The following is a 19049-nucleotide window of genomic DNA, read 5'->3' as shown; positions in this document are numbered from 1 at the left end:
CACGGCGCATCCAGGCCTCGTTCTGCCCCATTCTGTGCTGTGTCAGCCCTGGATGGAGTCTTTCTTTCTGAAGTCTCAGCGCACAAGCTCCACGTGATATCAGCCCCAGGTGGAAAGGCATGGAGCTGCTCGTAGGCCGACAGACCTAGGAAACAGATGGGAGAATGACCCCCACTCTGCAGATGGAGAGACCGGGGAAACCCTGAGGGGCATATGCTTGTCCAGGGCCACACCACTTACGAGAAGAAGGAGCCTGGTCTGAGAGCAGCGGGGTCCTCGGAGCTCAGGCCCTGGCTGCACCCAGGCCTCCCCAGGGCTGTGGGCTGGGCTGTGTGGCTGTCACTGTGCCTGCACATGGCCTAAGGGGGGTGGTCGAGCAGTCAGAAACCCAGAGATTCCCTTGCGAAGTTTTGGGGAAGGGACCTCAGCACGAACCCCAGGAAATGATGTCACCTGCCGGCAACAGAACCCAACAGAACCCGCAACCCGGGTATCCAGGCCTCCAGAGCGGAGAGGAGCCCCCAGCCAGATCACTTGCTGCCGGGATGTTCTGCTGTTTGCCCCTGCCCAGAGGCCGGGGCCTCAGGAGAGCTCACAGGCAGTGTGCGTGGGCACCCTGTCGACGTTGGCTCAGGGCACCCCCGAGAGGCCTCTGGCCCTTTGCCCGGAGAAACAGAAAGGTAACACGGGGAGCCCCAGGCGGGGCCAGGCCACCTCTCCCATGCCACCCGGAAACACCGGGTCCTTTGCCTGTGTGTGTGGATGCGGGTTTCTCGGGGTGTGTCTCCCTCAAGGAAGCCCAGGCGGATGTGGGGTCAGAAGCCTGCGGACAAGTTGTGTCCACACCCCAGGGGAGAGCAGGCTGGGTGGGATGGGGAGAGTGCGGGCAGCGCCGGCCGCCCAGGCTGACCTCACACCCTCAGGTGGGTCTCTTTCCTCCCGGGTGGGGATCTGAGCAGACACACGTCTCTGACCCTTCTGGGAAGAGAAGTTCGAGCAGGCAGAAGCAGCGGCTCCACTGGCCAGGCCCAGCTCGGAAAACTCCCAGCACGGCTGGCTGACGGTCACTGTCGTTGCAGAGCTTCCCACGTGATGAGGCCGAGGACGGGGACACCCCGTCCACCTCCCGGAGGGAGGGGTCGGAGCACCACCCCCCCGCCCGTGAGGCCCAGTGCAGGCTCCAGGTGAGCGTGCCCACGGAGGCATCAGCCCCACCGGGGGCGAAGCGGAGGCGGGGAAGGCCTGCTGCCGAGACACCACCCAGGATACACCCGGCGGCCCAGTCTGAGGCGGCCACGGAGCTCAGCACACCCGGCTCCGACCCAGAGTCCCGAGAACCCCGGCCTCTGAGGCAGCAGGAGGACCTGGAGCCCAGCACGCCAGAGCACAGAGGTGAGGACGCTGGGGCTGGTGCACGGGAGTGTGTGGGGAGGGGGTGCTGAGCTACACACGGACGAGTCCCCGAAAGATGCTGCTGGGCCTGCAGCAAGCGCTGGCCTCACACCCCCACCCCCATCTTGCACACTTCAGTCCCAAAAGACATCCGACCCTGGGTATTCTTTGGGAATCTCTTGGAAGCTTTCTGTCCCGGGATACGCACATGCCAAGGCTGGCCTGTGGGCAAACTTTGCTTCTCCCCCAGCTCTAGCACTGGCCTCCAACTGGAACCAGGCTCTACTTCCCAGACCTGTCCCTACAGAGGTGGTGGCTCCAGGTGCAGGACCCAGGGATCCACCGAGGCCAGATGGAGATCCGAGACTTGCCCTCACAGAGACACCAGGCCAGCTGGGTACTGGCCAGCACACCGGGCAGATCGGATCTCCGTGCCTGCAGGGCCCCCAGCCCCAGGCACTGATGTCCCACCCCCTCAGCCAGAACCTCCACCTCCACGTGCACCTGTACCTGCTCGGGCTTTGGCAGGAGAACCCGAGGCAGAGGAAGAGTCACCGCCTCGGCAGGGAGAGCCTGCCCTGGCTCCCGCGCAACACCCAGACGCCGACGATGACTCACTCGCCCCTGCAGGAAGAACGAGCCCCCGCTCTGGGCAGAGACCCAGAGCCCTTGCCGGAAACACCACGTCCAGGGGAGCGGTCGGCTCTGCAGCCTCCATCCCTGTCTGCTCACCGTGGACGCCGGCAACTCGGTCTGCCCCCAGGGGACATGGAGTTCCTTTCCCCTGAACTGCTTTGCATTTGGTTTGTTTCCACCTTTCTGGTGATGTTTTATTTTGTGTATGGTTTCCTGTATTTCTCTTGGTTAAGTTGGGATTAGTAAACTTTTTCATCATTGTTGCAATTTGGGAACACTGTTGTGTAACTCTGGTGATACTGTGTTACCATCCCAATTTGTAGTTTCAGACCCGTTCGATCTTTATGCCCCACCCCCCAACAAAGCCTGGATTCAAGGCAAGCACGCCCTGTTCATCCCTCCCCCCGATCCTGAACACAATTTCATCTTTTCTTTCTGCATTCCTTCCTATATTCTTGGTGTCCCCAATCAATGACTCTCAGTGAAATGACTGAAGGAGTTTTTTTCGGACTCTCCACCTACTGTAAGACTCCATTGGAGAGTTCTCATTTGTATGTCATTTGAACTAGCCTTTGATAGCTGAAAGGACGGTGTACGTCCTTTCAAGATATCATGTGCCAAACGAAGCCCTTTTGGCAAATGCCATCATTATCTCCAGGCAGGCATTGCTGTTTGAAGGGTGACATCTCAGCCAGAAGGCAGAGGCTGAGCTCCTCTTGTTGCACCAGCTCCCAAAAGAAGCCAAGAAAGGGAGCTGGAACAACAAACCACCCCAACGCCCAGGAAAGCGTTCTTCACGACAGAAGGCTAGAAAATGACCCAACAACCTTGTGGCCCAGAACCCCTCTAAAAAATCACTGTTCCATAAAAAAGAGAAACACATGGGAAGTTCCAAGGAGAGGCAATGCCCATGGCCAGTGTACTTTAGAGACGGCCTGACCGCTCCGGGGAAGACACGCACCGACGGAACCCCTTGGGAAACAGCAGTGATAGTCCTCACCGTCGTAAGGGTTTCCTCTGGGGACAACCTGCCCTGGGCACCACATGAGGGAGCAGACCGGCTTCTCTTCCTCTGCCCCCACACCATTCACTCATGAAGGCAGCTCAGGTGTTCTCATGCCCTGCCTGCCTGCCTGCCTGCCTGGCTCATCCGTGAGCTGTGCCCACCTCCAGGGCAGGACTCCACCTTCTCCTCTCTGTGTACCGTGAATCTGCACACAGTGGGCTTTCAGAACCTTAGGAGACTTGAGCCATTCCCACTGGAGCCAGAACCCTCCCCAGGAAGGAAAACAGCTGTGGAGTCATTTTGGCCCCAGCACTGGTTCCCAAACCCTGGCGGCTCCTACAGCCTCTATGGTGTGATGAGGGAGGTCCCTTTTGACAGAGCTTTCCGGCTGTCAGATCTAAGCTGTTGTTTCCCTGTCAGCTGTGTCTCTTCCGTTGCAGCCAGGTGGGCCACGCTGCTCCAAAGGAGCTCACAAGCTGAGTTGCAAGGGAGGTATTGAGAGGACAGGGATGGCTACAACGTGCTGCAAACTGAGTGAGGGTCCCCACAATCCTCAGCAAAGGTCTGTGGTGTGCAAGTGGGGAGTAGAGGGCCCCCAAGTTCCAAAGGAAGGGAGGTACTCGGGAGCTAAAGCCCTTGGCTGCTGTGGTAGCAGCTGCAGATGGCAGCTCGTCCACAGCGCACTTCGAATGAGGTCATATGAGCGGGACTCTGGAAATGGCTCCGAAATCCAGAGAATGGGGTCAGGGTATGTGGGAATCCGGGGGGGTGGGGGGTGGATGAAGGAAGGTGTCCTTCCTCTCTCCAGTGCAATTTGGTTTGGTGAGTCTCAAAGCTACCAGATGGCACTTCCCAAGTCAGGCCCCCGCAGGAATCAGGGTGGGCTGCGTGCCTCGGCCCCTGCCACAGGGACAAGCCACACCACTGGCCTCCCTGAGCTCAAATGGCCGGATCTGGGGGTTCTGTCTGGGTGCACACCTCCTTGCTGTGGCCAAGTTCCCCCCTTCTCTGAGCACCAGCTTCATCCTCTCGAAGGAGGACATCGATTGCTACCTTGGCACGTTACTCTCTTCATCCTGTGAAGACTCATTAGGCTTATCCTACAATTACTAGCTGGCCCGAAGAGATATCTCCTGAATCCAGATTAAGCTGGAGTCTCCCAGGCTCATCTGGCATGTCTTCCCTGAAGTCTGCCAAAACCCACACCCTTGCATTTCCAGGGACTCCCCTTAGCCAGCTGGGCAGAAAACCCAGCATGCTTCAAACAAGCTGACAGACAAGCGGGAGAGGACTCACGGGCAGACGGCCTCCCTCAGGTCTCGGGTGGAGCTCTGGGACCACAGCAGCAACGGGCCATCCCAGCCCCTGGGCTCAGCAGCGCCCTCATTCTCAGGCCGGCGGCTCTGCCCTGAGGGGAGCAGGAAGGTCACCAACTGCCGCAGGCGGACCTCAAGCCCCTCCCACTGCTGGAGCCTGACCTCCCCCGGCCCCACCCCTTCCCCTACCCCAGCAGGACGAGAGCTCGTCTTCCCCTGGCTTCCAACGTGAGGCCCGGCCCTGGGCCCCGATTGGGCACTGCCCCAGTCCGGAGCCAATCACAGTGGCCAGGGAGGTGGAACGCACCGATTGGCCAGGGCCAGGTCATGTGACCATGCTCCCCAGGAAACTCAAATATTACCAAGATTCCCTAACAAACCAATGAACAAAATTATCCAGTAAACACAAACCGTACTTTTTAATGAGGCCAATGTCACAGAAAAAAAAAAAAAATGCTTCACAATGAACTGCTCAAGGAAGCTACTAAATAAACTTTCAGAAAAGTTAAGTCGTTTTTTTTTTTTTTTAATAGGGTGACGGAGAGCTATACCTTTCCCATCTATGTGAATTTAGGTTTAAACTAGATTTCCCTTGGCTATTATATAAGACAAAAAACCCCACATCACCCCCTTTCACTCCCCCCACCCCCAAAAAGTCTTTTAGTCTATTGAGTTTTTGTGTCCTCAGTTGTGTCTGATTCACGGCAACTCACGAACTCTACACAGCCAGGCTCTTCCGTCCATGGAATTCAGGGCAATTTTTTTCTGTCACAGTAAATGCCCACCCTGGGTGATCCAAAGGCAAGGGCTCAGAGGCTCCTGAGAGACTAACTCCTTTCAGCTGAGCACAGAGCTGGCTCCTCACTGGGATGCCTGTGGCCTGGGGCTCCCAGAGGGAACAGCAGCACTCGCCCCACCGTGTGGTCACTGCTGCAAGTGCAGGCTGCTCCTCACTCCCCCTTGACAGTGTCCCTGAGGGCAGAACAGTGTGAATCTACTCAAGGTGGAAATGCAAACTCCGATGCAACCAAACTTCCCACAAGGTCTCCAAAACCACTCAGGAACAGGGAATTGGAAACTGCAGGGCATGACATGAATGGAGATGGAGACTTGACACCTTACACCGAGTTCACTTCCAGTTATCCCTAGACAAAGTTTCCATGAAAACTTGTCACAAATCTAGAAGAACAATGAGCAGAAACCGGACACGTGCTTTGAGTCTTCACACACAAAACTAAAAGGCAGTCCACAAAACAACCCAGAGAATACAGTGGACTTTGCAAAATCAAAGATATCTACCGTGGGAAAGACCTCATTACAAAAGCAAAAGACAGGTCATACATCGCGAGACGAATGAGTGGAAACACAAAGCTTCTCAAGGACGTGTCTCCAAACAGACAAAGAACACCAACACAACAAGCCTGTGAAAACTAGGGAAAGGTCTGAAGGGACGCCAGACTGAGGAAGACACACACAGAGTATCCCGGATGATGTCCAGCACTGAGGGCCTGAAGAAACAACAGTCTGGTTGCACTCCCTCAGGCCTGTGTGACCCTGGATGAGGCCTCTGTTTCCCGGTGGCTCTGAGAGATGGACAGGGAGGAAGGGGAAGAGAAATCACTTGCACTTCTAATACTCACAGCAAAGTCTTCCAATGAGAAGGGAATTATCACCCCCACTGACAATGCCATTCACTGAAGTGATACCCACGAGTCCATCTAACCCAGAAGGGAAGGAAGGACCTGTTCTCACAAAACGGCGAGAGATGGAAGAAAGAAGATCAAGCCCACACCAATCACTGGAAAGAGAAGCTGTGCTCAGGGCTTGAAAGAATTCCTATTGGGAAAATGATGTCACAGCCCCACAAGGCAATCCACAGCTTCGATGCTATTCCTCCCAAAATGCCAATGCATGTTCGCACCGAACAAAGAATTGCAAAAGGGGTTACGGAAACAGAAAAGAGCCTAAATTGTCAATACAATCCGACGAAAAAGCCCCGATACGGACGTCCAAGGTTGTGTGAAAGGAAATTAGACGACCAAACTAGGATCCTCAGGAGAGTATCGGAGAAGGCGATGGCGACCCACTCCAGTACTCTTGCCTGGAAAATGCCCTGGACGGAGGAGCCTGGTAGGCTGCAGGCCATGGGGTCGCGCAGAGTCAGACACGACTGAAGTGACTTAGCCGCAGCGGCAGCAGCAGGACAGTATGCTATTGGGAATACAACAACACACACAGATCCAGATCGATGGAATAAAGTTGAGGGTCCAGAAACAAACCCCGGCATCCAAGGTCAACTCATCTCTGACACAGAAGGGGAGAATATCCAAATGGGAACAAGAAAGCCTCTTCAATCAATGTCCATGGGAAAACCAGACAGCTACATCTGAAGAACGCTATTGGTTTTGATCTCACACCACCTCAATATCGGGGAAAAACCTCACCCTAAAGACTGATGTCATGAGATAGCTAGAAAGAAGCGTAGGTCAAAGGCTCCTTAACATCAGAGTCTCCTTGCCATTTGCTGGGCGGAGGTAGAAATGGGTCTCTTCAAGTAAGGGAAAGAGGGAAACCAAGTACACCAATGGGTTTCCATCCAATGGAACCTCTTCACAACAGAGAAGCTAAGCATTCACAAATGCAAAAGATAGGAAACGGAACATGAGAGACTCCTTGCAAGTGGTGTATCTGAGAAGGGGTTCATATGGAAAGAGACGAAGAATGCACAGCACTCAGATTCCAAGAAACACCACCACCACCCTTGACCCTTCCCCCATGACCAACTCCGACCTAAAGCCTTTCTCTCCCTCTAACCTATCCCTAAAACATAACCCTCATCTAATCATATACATGTGCATTCCTAGCATCCATCCATCCACACACGAGAGAGAAAGAGGAAGACACAGACTGAATCGAGAAAGGAAAAGAGAGGGACACAGCCAGAGAGAGACACGGAACCAAAGAGAGGAAAGGAGTCGATGGTCCAGACTTTTCATCAATCTGTCTCAAAGGTAGAAGCAATGACAGCGCCCATCCACCCCAGAAGGGGGAAACGGACGGAAGGTTTGGAGAGGAAAAGACAAGAACGCAGGGAGCCATTAGAAGCTCAGCCACCCGCAGAAGCCGAGCTGGGACACTTGAACAGAATCTCAATGGAAACAGAGGACCAGAAAGTTGGCTACTCTTTTCTATCAGAGAGGGAGACCTTCGAGTCTTCCTTTCGGTCCTCCAACTTGCATGCGGGGTCTCCAAACAGTCAGGAGGGGGAGTGCCTTTTCCTGGGTACCACGGCGCATCCAGGCCTCGTTCTGCCCCATTCTGTGCTGTGTCAGCCCTGGATGGAGTCTTTCTTTCTGAAGTCTCAGCGCACAAGCTCCACGTGATATCAGCCCCAGGTGGAAAGGCATGGAGCTGCTCGTAGGCTGACAGACCTAGGAAACAGATGGGAGAATGACCCCCACTCTGCAGATGGAGAGACCGGGGAAACCCTGAGGGGCATATGCTTGTCCAGGGCCACACCACTTACGAGAAGAAGGAGCCTGGTCTGAGAGCAGCGGGGTCCTCGGAGCTCAGGCCCTGGCTGCACCCAGGCCTCCCCAGGGCTGTGGGCTGGGCTGTGTGGCTGTCACTGTGCCTGCACATGGCCTAAGGGGGGTGGTCGAGCAGTCAGAAACCCAGAGATTCCCTTGCGAAGTTTTGGGGAAGGGACCTCAGCACGAACCCCAGGAAATGATGTCACCTGCCGGCAACAGAACCCAACAGAACCCGCAACCCGGGTATCCAGGCCTCCAGAGCGGAGAGGAGCCCCCAGCCAGATCACTTGCTGCCGGGATGTTCTGCTGTTTGCCCCTGCCCAGAGGCCGGGGCCTCAGGAGAGCTCACAGGCAGTGTGCGTGGGCACCCTGTCGACGTTGGCTCAGGGCACCCCCGAGAGGCCTCTGGCCCTTTGCCCGGAGAAACAGAAAGGTAACACGGGGAGCCCCAGGCGGGGCCAGGCCACCTCTCCCATGCCACCCGGAAACACCGGGTCCTTTGCCTGTGTGTGTGGATGCGGGTTTCTCGGGGTGTGTCTCCCTCAAGGAAGCCCAGGCGGATGTGGGGTCAGAAGCCTGCGGACAAGTTGTGTCCACACCCCAGGGGAGAGCAGGCTGGGTGGGATGGGGAGAGTGCGGGCAGCGCCGGCCGCCCAGGCTGACCTCACACCCTCAGGTGGGTCTCTTTCCTCCCGGGTGGGGATCTGAGCAGACACACGTCTCTGACCCTTCTGGGAAGAGAAGTTCGAGCAGGCAGAAGCAGCGGCTCCACTGGCCAGGCCCAGCTCGGAAAACTCCCAGCACGGCTGGCTGACGGTCACTGTCGTTGCAGAGCTTCCCACGTGATGAGGCCGAGGACGGGGACACCCCGTCCACCTCCCGGAGGGAGGGGTCGGAGCACCACCCCCCCGCCCGTGAGGCCCAGTGCAGGCTCCAGGTGAGCGTGCCCACGGAGGCATCAGCCCCACCGGGGGCGAAGCGGAGGCGGGGAAGGCCTGCTGCCGAGACACCACCCAGGATACACCCGGCGGCCCAGTCTGAGGCGGCCACGGAGCTCAGCACACCCGGCTCCGACCCAGAGTCCCGAGAACCCCGGCCTCTGAGGCAGCAGGAGGACCTGGAGCCCAGCACGCCAGAGCACAGAGGTGAGGACGCTGGGGCTGGTGCACGGGAGTGTGTGGGGAGGGGGTGCTGAGCTACACACGGACGAGTCCCCGAAAGATGCTGCTGGGCCTGCAGCAAGCGCTGGCCTCACACCCCCACCCCCATCTTGCACACTTCAGTCCCAAAAGACATCCGACCCTGGGTATTCTTTGGGAATCTCTTGGAAGCTTTCTGTCCCGGGATACGCACATGCCAAGGCTGGCCTGTGGGCAAACTTTGCTTCTCCCCCAGCTCTAGCACTGGCCTCCAACTGGAACCAGGCTCTACTTCCCAGACCTGTCCCTACAGAGGTGGTGGCTCCAGGTGCAGGACCCAGGGATCCACCGAGGCCAGATGGAGATCCGAGACTTGCCCTCACAGAGACACCAGGCCAGCTGGGTACTGGCCAGCACACCGGGCAGATCGGATCTCCGTGCCTGCAGGGCCCCCAGCCCCAGGCACTGATGTCCCACCCCCTCAGCCAGAACCTCCACCTCCACGTGCACCTGTACCTGCTCGGGCTTTGGCAGGAGAACCCGAGGCAGAGGAAGAGTCACCGCCTCGGCAGGGAGAGCCTGCCCTGGCTCCCGCGCAACACCCAGTCGCCGACGATGACTCACTCGCCCCTGCAGGAAGAACGAGCCCCCGCTCTGGGCAGAGACCCAGAGCCCTTGCCGGAAACACCACGTCCAGGGGAGCGGTCGGCTCTGCAGCCTCCATCCCTGTCTGCTCACCGTGGACGCCGGCAACTCGGTCTGCCCCCAGGGGACATGGAGTTCCTTTCCCCTGAACTGCTTTGCATTTGGTTTGTTTCCACCTTTCTGGTGATGTTTTATTTTGTGTATGGTTTCCTGTATTTCTCTTGGTTAAGTTGGGATTAGTAAACTTTTTCATCATTGTTGCAATTTGGGAACACTGTTGTGTAACTCTGGTGATACTGTGTTACCATCCCAATTTGTAGTTTCAGACCCGTTCGATCTTTATGCCCCACCCCCCAACAAAGCCTGGATTCAAGGCAAGCACGCCCTGTTCATCCCTCCCCCCGATCCTGAACACAATTTCATCTTTTCTTTCTGCATTCCTTCCTATATTCTTGGTGTCCCCAATCAATGACTCTCAGTGAAATGACTGAAGGAGTTTTCTTCGGACTCTCCACCTACTGTAAGACTCCATTGGAGAGTTCTCATTTGTATGTCATTTGAACTAGCCTTTGATAGCTGAAAGGACGGTGTACGTCCTTTCAAGATATCATGTGCCAAACGAAGCCCTTTTGGCAAATGCCATCATTATCTCCAGGCAGGCATTGCTGTTTGAAGGGTGACATCTCAGCCAGAAGGCAGAGGCTGAGCTCCTCTTGTTGCACCAGCTCCCAAAAGAAGCCAAGAAAGGGAGCTGGAACAACAAACCACCCCAACGCCCAGGAAAGCGTTCTTCACGACAGAAGGCTAGAAAATGACCCAACAACCTTGTGGCCCAGAACCCCTCTAAAAAATCACTGTTCCATAAAAAAGAGAAACACATGGGAAGTTCCAAGGAGAGGCAATGCCCATGGCCAGTGTACTTTAGAGACGGCCTGACCGCTCCGGGGAAGACACGCACCGACGGAACCCCTTGGGAAACAGCAGTGATAGTCCTCACCGTCGTAAGGGTTTCCTCTGGGGACAACCTGCCCTGGGCACCACATGAGGGAGCAGACCGGCTTCTCTTCCTCTGCCCCCACACCATTCACTCATGAAGGCAGCTCAGGTGTTCTCATGCCCTGCCTGCCTGCCTGCCTGCCTGGCTCATCCGTGAGCTGTGCCCACCTCCAGGGCAGGACTCCACCTTCTCCTCTCTGTGTACCGTGAATCTGCACACAGTGGGCTTTCAGAACCTTAGGAGACTTGAGCCATTCCCACTGGAGCCAGAACCCTCCCCAGGAAGGAAAACAGCTGTGGAGTCATTTTGGCCCCAGCACTGGTTCCCAAACCCTGGCGGCTCCTACAGCCTCTACGGTGTGATGAGGGAGGTCCCTTTTGACAGAGCTTTCCGGCTGTCAGATCTAAGCTGTTGTTTCCCTGTCAGCTGTGTCTCTTCCGTTGCAGCCAGGTGGGCCACGCTGCTCCAAAGGAGCTCACAAGCTGAGTTGCAAGGGAGGTATTGAGAGGACAGGGATGGCTACAACGTGCTGCAAACTGAGTGAGGGTCCCCACAATCCTCAGCAAAGGTCTGTGGTGTGCAAGTGGGGAGTAGAGGGCCCCCAAGTTCCAAAGGAAGGGAGGTACTCGGGAGCTAAAGCCCTTGGCTGCTGTGGTAGCAGCTGCAGATGGCAGCTCGTCCACAGCGCACTTCGAATGAGGTCATATGAGCGGGACTCTGGAAATGGCTCCGAAATCCAGAGAATGGGGTCAGGGTATGTGGGAATCCGGCGGGGGTGGGGGGTGGATGAAGGAAGGTGTCCTTCCTCTCTCCAGTGCAATTTGGTTTGGTGAGTCTCAAAGCTACCAGATGGCACTTCCCAAGTCAGGCCCCCGCAGGAATCAGGGTGGGCTGCGTGCCTCGGCCCCTGCCACAGGGACAAGCCACACCACTGGCCTCCCTGAGCTCAAATGGCCGGATCTGGGGGTTCTGTCTGGGTGCACACCTCCTTGCTGTGGCCAAGTTCCCCCCTTCTCTGAGCACCAGCTTCATCCTCTCGAAGGAGGACATCGATTGCTACCTTGGCACGTTACTCTCTTCATCCTGTGAAGACTCATTAGGCTTATCCTACAATTACTAGCTGGCCCGAAGAGATATCTCCTGAATCCAGATTAAGCTGGAGTCTCCCAGGCTCATCTGGCATGTCTTCCCTGAAGTCTGCCAAAACCCACACCCTTGCATTTCCAGGGACTCCCCTTAGCCAGCTGGGCAGAAAACCCAGCATGCTTCAAACAAGCTGACAGACAAGCGGGAGAGGACTCACGGGCAGACGGCCTCCCTCAGGTCTCGGGTGGAGCTCTGGGACCACAGCAGCAACGGGCCATCCCAGCCCCTGGGCTCAGCAGCGCCCTCATTCTCAGGCCGGCGGCTCTGCCCTGAGGGGAGCAGGAAGGTCACCAACTGCCGCAGGCGGACCTCAAGCCCCTCCCACTGCTGGAGCCTGACCTCCCCCGGCCCCACCCCTTCCCCTACCCCAGCAGGACGAGAGCTCGTCTTCCCCTGGCTTCCAACGTGAGGCCCGGCCCTGGGCCCCGATTGGGCACTGCCCCAGTCCGGAGCCAATCACAGTGGCCAGGGAGGTGGAACGCACCGATTGGCCAGGGCCAGGTCATGTGACCATGCTCCCCAGGAAACTCAAATATTACCAAGATTCCCTAACAAACCAATGAACAAAATTATCCAGTAAACACAAACCGTACTTTTTAATGAGGCCAATGTCACAGAAAAAAAAAAAAAATGCTTCACAATGAACTGCTCAAGGAAGCTACTAAATAAACTTTCAGAAAAGTTAAGTCGTTTTTTTTTTTTTTTTAATAGGGTGACGGAGAGCTATACCTTTCCCATCTATGTGAATTTAGGTTTAAACTAGATTTCCCTTGGCTATTATATAAGACAAAAAACCCCACATCACCCCCTTTCACTCCCCCCACCCCCAAAAAGTCTTTTAGTCTATTGAGTTTTTGTGTCCTCAGTTGTGTCTGATTCACGGCAACTCACGAACTCTACACAGCCAGGCTCTTCCGTCCATGGAATTCAGGGCAATTTTTTTCTGTCACAGTAAATGCCCACCCTGGGTGATCCAAAGGCAAGGGCTCAGAGGCTCCTGAGAGACTAACTCCTTTCAGCTGAGCACAGAGCTGGCTCCTCACTGGGATGCCTGTGGCCTGGGGCTCCCAGAGGGAACAGCAGCACTCGCCCCACCGTGTGGTCACTGCTGCAAGTGCAGGCTGCTCCTCACTCCCCCTTGACAGTGTCCCTGAGGGCAGAACAGTGTGAATCTACTCAAGGTGGAAATGCAAACTCCGATGCAACCAAACTTCCCACAAGGTCTCCAAAACCACTCAGGAACAGGGAATTGGAAACTGCAGGGCATGACATGAATGGAGATGGAGACTTGACACCTTACACCGAGTTCACTTCCAGTTATCCCTAGACAAAGTTTCCATGAAAACTTGTCACAAATCTAGAAGAACAATGAGCAGAAACCGGACACGTGCTTTGAGTCTTCACACACAAAACTAAAAGGCAGTCCACAAAACAACCCAGAGAATACAGTGGACTTTGCAAAATCAAAGATATCTACCGTGGGAAAGACCTCATTACAAAAGCAAAAGACAGGTCATACATCGCGAGACGAATGAGTGGAAACACAAAGCTTCTCAAGGACGTGTCTCCAAACAGACAAAGAACACCAACACAACAAGCCTGTGAAAACTAGGGAAAGGTCTGAAGGGACGCCAGACTGAGGAAGACACACACAGAGTATCCCGGATGATGTCCAGCACTGAGGGCCTGAAGAAACAACAGTCTGGTTGCACTCCCTCAGGCCTGTGTGACCCTGGATGAGGCCTCTGTTTCCCGGTGGCTCTGAGAGATGGACAGGGAGGAAGGGGAAGAGAAATCACTTGCACTTCTAATACTCACAGCAAAGTCTTCCAATGAGAAGGGAATTATCACCCCCACTGACAATGCCATTCACTGAAGTGATACCCACGAGTCCATCTAACCCAGAAGGGAAGGAAGGACCTGTTCTCACAAAACGGCGAGAGATGGAAGAAAGAAGATCAAGCCCACACCAATCACTGGAAAGAGAAGCTGTGCTCAGGGCTTGAAAGAATTCCTATTGGGAAAATGATGTCACAGCCCCACAAGGCAATCCACAGCTTCGATGCTATTCCTCCCAAAATGCCAATGCATGTTCGCACCGAACAAAGAATTGCAAAAGGGGTTACGGAAACAGAAAAGAGCCTAAATTGTCAATACAATCCGACGAAAAAGCCCCGATACGGACGTCCAAGGTTGTGTGAAAGGAAATTAGACGACCAAACTAGGATCCTCAGGAGAGTATCGGAGAAGGCGATGGCGACCCACTCCAGTACTCTTGCCTGGAAAATGCCCTGGACGGAGGAGCCTGGTAGGCTGCAGGCCATGGGGTCGCGCAGAGTCAGACACGACTGAAGTGACTTAGCCGCAGCGGCAGCAGCAGGACAGTATGCTATTGGGAATACAACAACACACACAGATCCAGATCGATGGAATAAAGTTGAGGGTCCAGAAACAAACCCCGGCATCCAAGGTCAACTCATCTCTGACACAGAAGGGGAGAATATCCAAATGGGAACAAGAAAGCCTCTTCAATCAATGTCCATGGGAAAACCAGACAGCTACATCTGAAGAACGCTATTGGTTTTGATCTCACACCACCTCAATATCGGGGAAAAACCTCACCCTAAAGACTGATGTCATGAGATAGCTAGAAAGAAGCGTAGGTCAAAGGCTCCTTAACATCAGAGTCTCCTTGCCATTTGCTGGGCGGAGGTAGAAATGGGTCTCTTCAAGTAAGGGAAAGAGGGAAACCAAGTACACCAATGGGTTTCCATCCAATGGAACCTCTTCACAACAGAGAAGCTAAGCATTCACAAATGCAAAAGATAGGAAACGGAACATGAGAGACTCCTTGCAAGTGGTGTATCTGAGAAGGGGTTCATATGGAAAGAGACGAAGAATGCACAGCACTCAGATTCCAAGAAACACCACCACCACCCTTGACCCTTCCCCCATGACCAACTCCGACCTAAAGCCTTTCTCTCCCTCTAACCTATCCCTAAAACATAACCCTCATCTAATCATATACATGTGCATTCCTAGCATCCATCCATCCACACACGAGAGAGAAAGAGGAAGACACAGACTGAATCGAGAAAGGAAAAGAGAGGGACACAGCCAGAGAGAGACACGGAACCAAAGAGAGGAAAGGAGTCGATGGTCCAGACTTTTCATCAATCTGTCTCGAAGGTAGAAGCAATGACAGCGCCCATCCACCCCAGAAGGGGGAAACGGACGGAAGGTTTGGAGAGGAAAAGACAAGAACGCAGGGAGCCATTAGAAGCTCAGCCACCCGCAGAAGCCGAGCTGGGACACTTGAACAGAATCTCAATGGAAACAGAGGACCAGAAAGTTGGCTACTCTTTTCTATCAGAGAGGGAGACCTTCCAGTCTTCCTTTCGGTCCTCCAACTTGCATGCGGGGTCTCCAAACAGTCAGGAGGGGGAGTGCCTTTTCCTGGGTACCACGGCGCATCCAGGCCTCGTTCTGCCCCATTCTGTGCTGTGTCAGCCCTGGATGGAGTCTTTCTTTCTGAAGTCTCAGCGCACAAGCTCCACGTGATATCAGCCCCAGGTGGAAAGGCATGGAGCTGCTCGTAGGCCGACAGACCTAGGAAACAGATGGGAGAATGACCCCCACTCTGCAGATGGAGAGACCGGGGAAACCCTGAGGGGCATATGCTTGTCCAGGGCCACACCACTTACGAGAAGAAGGAGCCTGGTCTGAGAGCAGCGGGGTCCTCGGAGCTCAGGCCCTGGCTGCACCCAGGCCTCCCCAGGGCTGTGGGCTGGGCTGTGTGGCTGTCACTGTGCCTGCACATGGCCTAAGGGGGGTGGTCGAGCAGTCAGAAACCCAGAGATTCCCTTGCGAAGTTTTGGGGAAGGGACCTCAGCACGAACCCCAGGAAATGATGTCACCTGCCGGCAACAGAACCCAACAGAACCCGCAACCCGGGTATCCAGGCCTCCAGAGCGGAGAGGAGCCCCCAGCCAGATCACTTGCTGCCAGGATGTTCTGCTGTTTGCCCCTGCCCAGAGGCCGGGGCCTCAGGAGAGCTCACAGGCAGTGTGCGTGGGCACCCTGTCGACGTTGGCTCAGGGCACCCCCGAGAGGCCTCTGGCCCTTTGCCCGGAGAAACAGAAAGGTAACACGGGGAGCCCCAGGCGGGGCCAGGCCACCTCTCCCATGCCACCCGGAAACACCGGGTCCTTTGCCTGTGTGTGTGGATGCGGGTTTCTCGGGGTGTGTCTCCCTCAAGGAAGCCCAGGCGGATGTGGGGTCAGAAGCCTGCGGACAAGTTGTGTCCACACCCCAGGGGAGAGCAGGCTGGGTGGGATGGGGAGAGTGCGGGCAGCGCCGGCCGCCCAGGCTGACCTCACACCCTCAGGTGGGTCTCTTTCCTCCCGGGTGGGGATCTGAGCAGACACACGTCTCTGACCCTTCTGGGAAGAGAAGTTCGAGCAGGCAGAAGCAGCGGCTCCACTGGCCAGGCCCAGCTCGGAAAACTCCCAGCACGGCTGGCTGACGGTCACTGTCGTTGCAGAGCTTCCCACGTGATGAGGCCGAGGACGGGGACACCCCGTCCACCTCCCGGAGGGAGGGGTCGGAGCACCACCCCCCCGCCCGTGAGGCCCAGTGCAGGCTCCAGGTGAGCGTGCCCACGGAGGCATCAGCCCCACCGGGGGCGAAGCGGAGGCGGGGAAGGCCTGCTGCCGAGACACCACCCAGGATACACCCGGCGGCCCAGTCTGAGGCGGCCACGGAGCTCAGCACACCCGGCTCCGACCCAGAGTCCCGAGAACCCCGGCCTCTGAGGCAGCAGGAGGACCTGGAGCCCAGCACGCCAGAGCACAGAGGTGAGGACGCTGGGGCTGGTGCACGGGAGTGTGTGGGGAGGGGGTGCTGAGCTACACACGGACGAGTCCCCGAAAGATGCTGCTGGGCCTGCAGCAAGCGCTGGCCTCACACCCCCACCCCCATCTTGCACACTTCAGTCCCAAAAGACATCCGACCCTGGGTATTCTTTGGGAATCTCTTGGAAGCTTTCTGTCCCGGGATACGCACATGCCAAGGCTGGCCTGTGGGCAAACTTTGCTTCTCCCCCAGCTCTAGCACTGGCCTCCAACTGGAACCAGGCTCTACTTCCCAGACCTGTCCCTACAGAGGTGGTGGCTCCAGGTGCAGGACCCAGGGATCCACCGAGGCCAGATGGAGATCCGAGACTTGCCCTCACAGAGACACCAGGCCAGCTGGGTACTGGCCAGCACACCGGGCAGATCGGATCTCCGTGCCTGCAGGGCCCCCAGCCCCAGGCACTGATGTCCCACCCCCTCAGCCAGAACCTCCACCTCCACGTGCACCTGTACCTGCTCGGGCTTTGGCAGGAGAACCCGAGGCAGAGGAAGAGTCACCGCCTCGGCAGGGAGAGCCTGCCCTGGCTCCCGCGCAACACCCAGACGCCGACGATGACTCACTCGCCCCTGCAGGAAGAACGAGCCCCCGCTCTGAGCAGAGACCCAGAGCCCTTGCCGGAAACACCACGTCCAAGGGAGCGGTCGGCTCTGCAGCCTCCATCCCTGTCTGCTCACCGTGGACGCCGGCAACTCGGTCTGCCCCCAGGGGACATGGAGTTCCTTTCCCCTGAACTGCTTTGCATTTGGTTTGTTTCCACCTTTCTGGTGATGTTTTATTTTGTGTATGGTTTCCTGTATTTCTCTTGGTTAAGTTGGGATTAGTAAACTTTTTCATCATTGTTGCAATTTGGGAACACTGTTGTGTAACTCTGGTGATACTGTGTTACCATCCCAATTTGTAGTTTCAGACCCGTTCGATCTTTATGCCCCACCCCCCAACAAAGCCTGGATTCAAGGCAAGCACGCCCTGTTCATCCCTCCCCCCGATCCTGAACACAATTTCATCTTTTCTTTCTGCATTCCTTCCTATATTCTTGGTGTCCCCAATCAATGACTCTCAGTGAAATGACTGAAGGAGTTTTTTTCGGACTCTCCACCTACTGTAAGACTCCATTGGAGAGTTCTCATTTGTATGTCATTTGAACTAGCCTTTGATAGCTGAAAGGACGGTGTACGTCCTTTCAAGATATCATGTGCCAAACGAAGCCCTTTTGGCAAATGCCATCATTATCTCCAGGCAGGCATTGCTGTTTGAAGGGTGACATCTCAGCCAGAAGGCAGAGGCTGAGCTCCTCTTGTTGCACCAGCTCCCAAAAGAAGCCAAGAAAGGGAGCTGGAACAACAAACCACCCCAACGCCCAGGAAAGCGTTCTTCACGACAGAAGGCTAGAAAATGACCCAACAACCTTGTGGCCCAGAACCCCTCTAAAAAATCACTGTTCCATAAAAAAGAGAAACACATGGGAAGTTCCAAGGAGAGGCAATGCCCATGGCCAGTGTACTTTAGAGACGGCCTGACCGCTCCGGGGAAGACACGCACCGACGGAACCCCTTGGGAAACAGCAGTGATAGTCCTCACCGTCGTAAGGGTTTCCTCTGGGGACAACCTGCCCTGGGCACCACATGAGGGAGCAGACCGGCTTCTCTTCCTCTGCCCCCACACCATTCACTCATGAAGGCAGCTCAGGTGTTCTCATGCCCTGCCTGCCTGCCTGCCTGCCTGGCTCATCCGTGAGCTGTGCCCACCTCCAGGGCAGGACTCCACCTTCTCCTCTCTGTGTACCGTGAATCTGCACACAGTGGGCTTTCAGAACCTTAGGAGACTTGAGCCATTCCCACTGGAGCCAGAACCCTCCCCAGGAAGGAAAACAGCTCTGGAGTCATTTTGGCCCCAGCACTGGTTCCCAAACCCTGGCGGCTCCTACAGCCTCTACGGTGTGATGAGGGAGGTCCCTTTTGACAGAGCTTTCCGGCTGTCAGATCTAAGCTGTTGTTTCCCTGTCAGCTGTGTCTCTTCCGTTGCAGCCAGGTGGGCCACGCTGCTCCAAAGGAGCTCACAAGCTGAGTTGCAAGGGAGGTATTGAGAGGACAGGGATGGCTACAACGTGCTGCAAACTGAGTGAGGGTCCCCACAATCCTCAGCAAAGGTCTGTGGTGTGCAAGTGGGGAGTAGAGGGCCCCCAAGTTCCAAAGGAAGGGAGGTACTCGGGAGCTAAAGCCCTTGGCTGCTGTGGTAGCAGCTGCAGATGGCAGCTCGTCCACAGCGCACTTCGAATGAGGTCATATGAGCGGGACTCTGGAAATGGCTCCGAAATCCAGAGAATGG

At 55.8% G+C, this 19049-nt stretch overlaps 2 protein-coding genes and 1 long non-coding RNA gene across 3 annotated transcripts in view; 2 read left to right on the top strand and 1 right to left on the bottom strand.

Annotated features, from left to right (window-relative positions):
- Nucleotides 1-19049, bottom strand: part of LOC145514117 (uncharacterized) — a 144921-nt gene that overhangs the window by 79260 nt on the left and 46612 nt on the right. The gene's annotated exons all lie outside the window — the stretch shown is intronic.
- LOC145514080 (uncharacterized) lies at nt 139-2303 on the top strand. Its single transcript, XM_081511160.1, has 3 exons — nt 139-680; nt 1080-1392; nt 1643-2303. Exons 1-3 carry the CDS (start codon nt 444-446, stop codon nt 2269-2271), a joined length of 1179 nt encoding a protein of 392 aa, XP_081367286.1. The 5' UTR covers nt 139-443; the 3' UTR covers nt 2272-2303.
- Nucleotides 8147-9939, top strand: LOC145514114 (uncharacterized). Its single transcript, XM_081511208.1, has 3 exons — nt 8147-8316; nt 8716-9028; nt 9279-9939. Exons 1-3 carry the CDS (start codon nt 8182-8184, stop codon nt 9905-9907), a joined length of 1077 nt encoding a protein of 358 aa, XP_081367334.1. The 5' UTR covers nt 8147-8181; the 3' UTR covers nt 9908-9939.

The sequence above is a fragment of the Giraffa tippelskirchi genome, chromosome 7, assembly GCF_054371585.1.
Source record: "Giraffa tippelskirchi isolate mGirTip1 chromosome 7, T2T-mGirTip1v1.2.pri, whole genome shotgun sequence".
Classification (NCBI taxonomy): domain Eukaryota; kingdom Metazoa; phylum Chordata; class Mammalia; order Artiodactyla; family Giraffidae; genus Giraffa; species Giraffa tippelskirchi.
This window is presented reverse-complemented; position numbering and strand designations above follow the sequence as displayed.